General features: G+C 35.5%; 1 protein-coding gene across 35 annotated transcripts in view; it reads right to left on the bottom strand.

Moving 5' to 3' along the window:
- Positions 1–3,269: 3,269 nt before the first annotated feature.
- LOC112049503 (tropomyosin-2) overlaps positions 3,270–7,771 on the bottom strand; it is a 41,112-nt gene continuing 36,610 nt past the window's right edge. For 26 of the 35 annotated variants that reach the window (XM_052886590.1, XM_024087413.2, XM_052886589.1 and 23 more), the window contains one exon: positions 4,479–5,255. In XM_052886590.1, the coding sequence (XP_052742550.1) occupies positions 4,891–5,255 (365 nt within the window). In that variant the 3' untranslated portion in view covers positions 4,479–4,890. Of the gene's footprint in view, positions 3,562–4,478; positions 5,256–5,682; positions 6,954–7,771 lie in introns of those variants that run through there. The other 9 variants (XM_024087428.2, XM_024087429.2, XM_024087430.2 and 6 more) reach the window with 2 other exon arrangements.

Here is a 7,771-nt window from a genome sequence, read left to right as displayed (position 1 = left end):
ACTCGACGAATGAAATGAAAATCTAGGCTAGGTCCTACCTTACCAAAAAAACGCAATACATAATTTGGCAACTTTGTCATTGTCACCATATTTTAGACAATATGACGTAAGCAAGCAGTCCATCCATGGGACCATGGTACTTTATTATAATCATTACAACTTTGCAATTGCAATCGCTAATCATAAAATTGGAATTTATTAACCGATGGAAATGGAATATGAATTAGGTATTCTATGGGTAAGAGTTAAACAAAGATCTCTAGAAATAACACAATCTTTTTGATACAGTTGTTTAATTCTCGTCACTATAAAACGATGTAGAAAATCTACTTTACATTGTTCAAACAATTGATACAAAATATTGCTTGTTTTAACATTTTGCACAAAACTGTAACTAGATCAATAGTCATAATACATTATCATCGATTATATGTAAGAATAAGAAGGTGATCGATCTTTACCCACAATCTTTACCTTTATATAAAATTCTTCTTCTTTTGGTTGTATGGCTCCGCGCGTCGAGCGATTGAGCCAGTATAAAGTGCTTATTTTTTTTTTTAAATTATGATGAAAGAGTGTTGTGCATCCGATTAGGTATGCTTCGTAACCGAAAGCACACTAACGGACACGTATTATCCGGAAAACCTACATAGGGAAGGTTTTCTCACGCTAAAAACGCTAAACTAGGTATGTAATGTTTCTGTCTTCTAAGATGAAAGCTATCCGGACCAAATAGACATTTCGCACTAGGTTGTCTTTTCTTCCGGCGCCATCTTAAGGCATAATGTTCTTCTTTTGCATACAATTTACTATAGGTATTCATTTGCTTATAGTAAAATATTTTTCTAGTTAAAGTTTTGTAGATCACTCAAATTATTAATGTTCAACGGATATTCTTATAATTTGAGTATTGGGATTTGGAAACCTAATCTTATTTTAATATTCGAATGAATATAGGTGTTGATAGGTACGTACTTAAAAATACGGTAGATGCGCAAATTGGATAATTAAAGTCCTTACTTAGGTTAATGATAAGAAAAATCAGCAACTTCAGCATAATTATCACATTTTCTATTTACCAAAATTCAAATATAACGGCAGTGGTACAAAAGGAATACTTTATAAGTATAGATTTTTCTTAAACATTTGTCTTTTTATTTAACAAGTACTCGATGGTACACTTTTTTGCACAACTTTATGAATCACACACTAGTTTAATAGATTTAGGTACTTTGCAAAGCTTCGTTTGCGAAAGCCAAAAAAATATACTCTTACTAATCTTCAAGACTAGCAAATTTAAATTAGGTAAATAACATAATAAAAATAATTAATTAAATTCAAACAGCCTTTTTGATATTTATAATAATGTCCAATGACTTCGTGTACACAATACGTACACAGAGATTAATTTTTTTTCATGAACTTTCAAGGCACGAAAGAGAATCATATTTCACTCATCATAAACTCGTAACTTACGTACTTACGTAAAAAGAAACGTATCGTTAAATTGTTTAAATATTAATTTCTTCGGCGCATTATCATTCAAATTAAACTATGCCAAAAATAGAAGATTAAAAATCCATTCATCAACACATGTGCACTGCGCAAATTATACAAAAGCAATTTTCCCGCCATTTCGTAGTTTTGCACATGGCGGACGTAAGCGATTTCGCGCCAATTCCGTTTTTCAAGATGGCGAAGCGAATATCTTGAATTTAATAACCTGAAAGGTCGGCAAACGTCTGGTCGACTTCCTCCACGATAACTTTGTATTTACTCCTTTCCTCGACGACTTCATCTGCCAAAATGTTAGTAATAAGAGATGTTAGTAGGTCATAAACTCTGGGATAGGTCAAGATGAGGTATCGGATATATACCTACTCATAGGTAAACATATAAGGATAATTTTATTTTGGTATACCAATTGGTACGTTTCAAGTTCTGACTAACTTCTCTGAATTTAACCTGTTGGTTGTAATTCCAATTCTCAGTTGGTTCAATTTACAAGTGGTCCAACTAAATTAGGACCTCGTCATTCTATATTGCGTTTGCGTTAGGTACACGTGTAAAATAATCTATAACAAATTAATTTCCCTTTACACCATCTCTTTCTTAATGCAAAATTGTGTGAAAAGTTTAAAAAAATATAACCACGGAAGCCATGCATTTCTACTTTCTACCTAAATGTACTTTGTATGATCATAATTACGAATAATATAATATTGTGGTGTTTTTTCGTACTTAATAATCAAAATATGGATATAGGATATGGCCCTATTTCCACATTTATTAGGTCCATTTTACATTTGATAATTAGTAGCCATTTTATTATATTTTTCAAGATATGTTTATGTTAATTGTTAGGACTTATTGGTCAACGCAGGTATATCCATGGAATTTTAACAACCATACATCTCATAGGGTTAGGTTTAGGTATCTTACTCGTATTTATTTTTCTGATCCCACTATTTGTTTCTATCTTTGAGAATATAATATATGGATGTGTCATCTCAGCATATAACAGCTAATTAATTCAACTACGAACTAATGATGCTGCTAACACTATTCTTTTACCATGCAACACAATTTTTGCTTGCTATGCTTTATCTAAAGTAATATATTATATTAGGAACGGCTTAAGCAACTAAATAAAGCATTTAAGAACATGACTACTAACAGTGAACCTGTGTTTAAAGTAAATAGTGCATAATTTAGGATTAAATTTTCGTTTGAATTGAACCAAGACTTGAGCCAACCCTATAATACATTGAACCAAGATAGAATCTTTTCAGATTTGATCCACCCTTTTAGTAGCTAACCCCTTATTATATATTTATAAACATGGACAAAGATTTAAATCTAAATTTTCTTCAAAGTAAAATGGACCTAATCATTATTGTTTAAAGTTATCTTTAGGTACTTTGAAGAAAATTAACATACTATGACAGCTTATTATAATTACATTTTCGCAGAAACTTAATATACTATATTATACTCTGGTGCAAGTCATCGTATATAGTCGTGGCTTATCAAAAAGGTTTATTAAAACTCATTCTCTGTGCATAATAATATTTACTTTATAGATATATTTAGTAGAGCATTAATTAACGTCATTGATATTAATATTATTTACGTGATTTTACGTACATTTTAAATTTAATTAAAATTTACTTAATATGTACAAGTACAATAGTATCTTCTTTCGTTTAAATACTAAAAGAGTTTTAGGTAAGCAGGTGTTTTGAAGGGATCAAAAATAATAAAAAAGCTTTTTTAAAATAATAATAATATATTTATTTTAAAATAATTGAAAATAAATACCGCCGTCAAAAGTAGGTGTAATACTTTAAATTAGGAGTATAAAATATAAATTAAAATACGTCTATACATATAGCGATCGGACGGGTGTTAGCCGACACAAACATGGTACCCGGGCCAGGCCAGGTCAGGTAAGGCCAGGTCAGGCCAGGCCAGCTTATTCCTTGAGGATGAGTTCCACAAAGGCGGTGTCCAGGTCATCACCGATGTCCTTGTATTTCTCCTTCTCCGCGACAAGTTCATCTGGACATTTACAACACATTAGAGCAACTCGAAAATTAAAAAAAAACTTCAATTTTTTTTTAAATTTGAATATGTATCTTTTAGGCAAGTGGCCCAACGTAAACCACATCAATGGTTTCCATCATGAATGTAGTCAAACGCAAACCTATTTAGTATCAAAAAGCCCTTTCATATTGTGGTGTTCAAATATCTTAGTCATATCGCAATAACGCGACACACACGTCGCGATAACGCGACGCGACTGTCTAGACTACAGTTAACATTCTAGTGCACTTTTCTTAAAATTTCCCATATTTCCCTCCTAGCAACCGTGGTTGGTGTTAGGAGAGTACCTCAATTGTTTATCGGACGGGCATCGAACCCTAGACCACTTGGATTTGAGTCTGCACATATAGCACTTATAGGTACTGGGGAAACAGTAATGTGAAGGGGCTATCAACTTGAAAAGTAAAATTACTTTCAGTATTAGCAATTTATACCAAGGAATAATCGTGCGGAAATTTGTAAAACAATTTGTAGGATTTGAACCTACCAAAATAATTCAATAAGTAGATATATAAAAAATCTGATTGTATTAATGACAATTTATGTACCTATTCATCAACTAACAGCCAAAAAATTTGTAAAATCCATGAAGAATAATCTAAATATGAATTTGGTGATCTCATAAAAACTCTTACAAGTCAAGTTTGGAAGCTCAAAATTAGATTTAGCGTCAAATGTAAGAAACCTTTTACTATATAAATGTGTATAAAGTACAAAAAAAAATGCTTACATGTTGCCATCCTGGTTATTCCGAAGCCATGCGTCGGATCTCTTTTTAGCTAGTCGTATTTCAGATATAGCATCGATAACACTTTCAAATACATGCAGAAAGCGTTGACTGTAGAGGTTTTAGGGTATGAAAAATAGAGAAGTGATATGATATGTTTACTGGTCCGAATTAAATGCACATGGAAAGCGTAACGTAAAGCGTTATTCGGCAGAGGCGGCGCTAGTGGCAGCGCGGGCAGCAGCGGCGGGCGGCGGTCGAGATTCCCAGCTCCTTGAATGCCACCTCCAGCTCCGTCTCGATGCTTTGGTATAGCTCCTTGCCGGCGATCAGATCGTCTGCGAACGCCGGCCCGGTCAGTCGCCCCGATCGTATTAGTTCGTTAAAACACGCATGCTCTTCGTATCGCTAGACGCTATTCGTGGGGGGACAATCAAACGCTATTCCACCAGCTAAGATTTTATGTGCGATTTATTTACACGACGACAATGAAATATTTCATTTGTCCATATAATTTGGCATCTATCAAAGTTCGGGGAGTCGGGGAATGTGCGAGATTATTCTGCGGGAGCGGGTTCGGGAGCGGGGGCCTCTGCGGGCGGTGCTTCGGCAGGGGGGGCCTCTGCCGGGGGCGCCTCGGCGGGGGCGGGCTCTGGGGCCGGCTCGGGCGCGGGCGGGGGAGGAGGGGTCGGCTCTTTGGGCGGCGGCGGCGGGGGAGGAGTGGGCTCCTTGGGGGGCGGCGGCGGGGGGCTGGGCTCCTTGGGCGGCGGCGGCGGCGGCGCGTTCATCTTCTTCTCGAGCCGCTGCTTGGCCAGGACTATTTGCTTCTCCGTCATCTCGATGCCCGGGATGAGCTCCACGACAGTGTCGTCGATGTCGTCGCCGATGTCGTTGAACCTCTCCTTTTCGTTGATCAGGTCATCTGCGGCAGGCACGAGCGTCAGCTTCCGTAGTGGGGTCATGCGTCACCATACCGGGGTACTTCTCTACTGGGGGTCGGTCTTCGGGTGGTCCGTGAGCACGTGGGCCATGCGGTAACTCCATGCTTCGTTAGGTAAGGTTCGTCGGTTCCGTCCATGCTTCGTTACAGAATAACGATTTGGAGTGTCCTCTTGGCCCGGAAAATACTTTGCATGCGTTAGCACTGTGTTGAGTTGGGTTGGGTACTACGCGAGGTACATTTCCACGACCCGTGCTTCATTCGATGATGATATTTACAATTTCGAATGACTGTCTAGGTTCTATAATGTTTTATTTTTTGGTGAATCTCGTGTACGGTTGTAATATAGCTGGTGGAATCATTAGTTAAAGGATCAAGGTACATACGGATTAGTAAAAAATACAACGGGTTAAAAATAATAATATAATATATTTATAAACACTTGTGTTAGAATACTCTTAAAAATCATTAATTTATTTCTCACGAACTTATCTATCCATTTATTAATCGATAACTTTTATTTAAAAAAAAAAGACGGATTACCCTCGATTGATCATTTTAAATTACATTTTCATAATCTGTATTCATAAGTCACCCCGGAACAGCCTGGGATGAATTGCCAGCGTTTTTGCCATTAGATAGTGCTATAGTAACGTGTACTAAATCTAGTAATTATCTGTCATTAACCATAGATTATTTTTAATAAATAACAAGGGAAACTATGACACAAGAAAAAAAGAACATTCTCGAAACTATAATTATAGAATATCATTAACTTCATATCATAAATCAAGCATTTTCTCATAAATATCATTATTATACGTGTTACCATCACTCATTAAATAAAAATAACTAATCTCTTTCCTAGTATTAAGTAAATAAAAAAGTTCATAATAAATCGCAAACAGTGCACTCCCCAATATAAAACTAAATATTTTCATCGGAATCGCTTAGCAAGCTATCGTTAGGAATGTTTTTCATATAAATGTCTTTTATAAAAAACCATTAATTTAGAAAAAGATAATTTGCGACTCGTTTTGGTCCCAATAAAGGAATGTCGAAATATCTTAATCAATAATTTAAAGTACGCACTATATATTGAGCTAAAACAACGGTAGTTTTTACAAATGACTAACACAAAAATGAAGAATTACACTTAATGGCATACTTACGGGACAAAAAAAACATTAGATTGTGTACGAAATTAAAAAAAAAATTGCACATGGCAGTGGTGTCGTAGCGAACACTCGATCTTGACGTTACTTAAAAGCGGCTGGCAATTTATACTCTAGTAACATCTAGTCACCCGCCCGCTTCACTTCAAATTAACTAGTCATTATAATAAAATAATCATATCAAAAATAAAATAAGAAAAGAATCATAAGTAAAAAATAAAGAAATCAATAAATAAAACGATAGTTCATTCATCCCGGCTCGAAAAGCCCGCGATTCATAGATTGTAGACGCGCTCCCGCAATGGCCGCCTGTCAGCTGTCAAGTGACGCTGCCATTACGAGAGTCGGCTAGTGAGGGGCGCATTAGTTCCTCGATATCGATATATAGGTAAAGTGAGTCGGGCGGGGGAGATAGGGCATGTTCACATGTTCTGGATGTCGTGGAGCGTGGCCTCCATTTCCTCCTGCAGAATTTTGCTCTTTTCGCGCTCGGACACCAGATCGTCTGCAAGATCGGACGTGGCCACGGTAAGTCACACACACACCACTCAAAATGAAACGAATATTCTCGACATTTGAGAGTAAAAAATTTTAATATTTATGAAATTTTTCAACAATCACACATACGCTCATAATTAAAGTTTATTAAAGTTTATAAACAAGGTCTCAAAGTTATCTAAAAGCATTTTAGCTGAGCTTATAATATTTTTAAATATTTTAAGTAATAATAAATAAACAACGACCTTTTTATTTGTCAATGCTAATGCGGTTGCCTCAAGGACATCGAGAATATTCGGATCAGGCGGTTAAGGCACAAAATCAACATTTAAATAAAACCATGCAAAACAAAAAAAAACCAAATTGAATCTTAAAACTACGACAAAAGTTCGAGCAGTCTAGCGGGAAACATTTAAACTCCATGCTAACACAATAATAATATACACAACTGTGAATATATCTGATACTTTTCAAATTGCATATAGTTTTTATTTTCTCAGTTGCGTATTAATCAAAAATTAAACTAAATGTTACTATGAAATTAAGAAAATATTAAAAACTAGAACAATAGCGAAATGAATAGAAAAGAAGCTTTAAAAATCTATAGTACAGCTTTGTAAATCAAAAACACAGCTCAAATGATGGCTGAGATGGTTTAAGTGCGTTTATATCCAAAGCTTTGGTTATTTGTCAAACATGTTGTTGCAACTTGACTTCAGAGATAATTTGAAATTCAACTTAACCGACTGCTGTACTGGATAATATACTTGTACTACCTGTAGATGCTTCAAACTGAATATCGAAATTTAATTTACATGACGAATT

This window comes from Bicyclus anynana, chromosome 17 (genome assembly GCF_947172395.1).
Source record: "Bicyclus anynana chromosome 17, ilBicAnyn1.1, whole genome shotgun sequence".
Taxonomy (NCBI): domain Eukaryota; kingdom Metazoa; phylum Arthropoda; class Insecta; order Lepidoptera; family Nymphalidae; genus Bicyclus; species Bicyclus anynana.
Note: the sequence above shows the minus strand (reverse complement) of the source record. Positions and strands in the feature narration are given on the sequence as shown.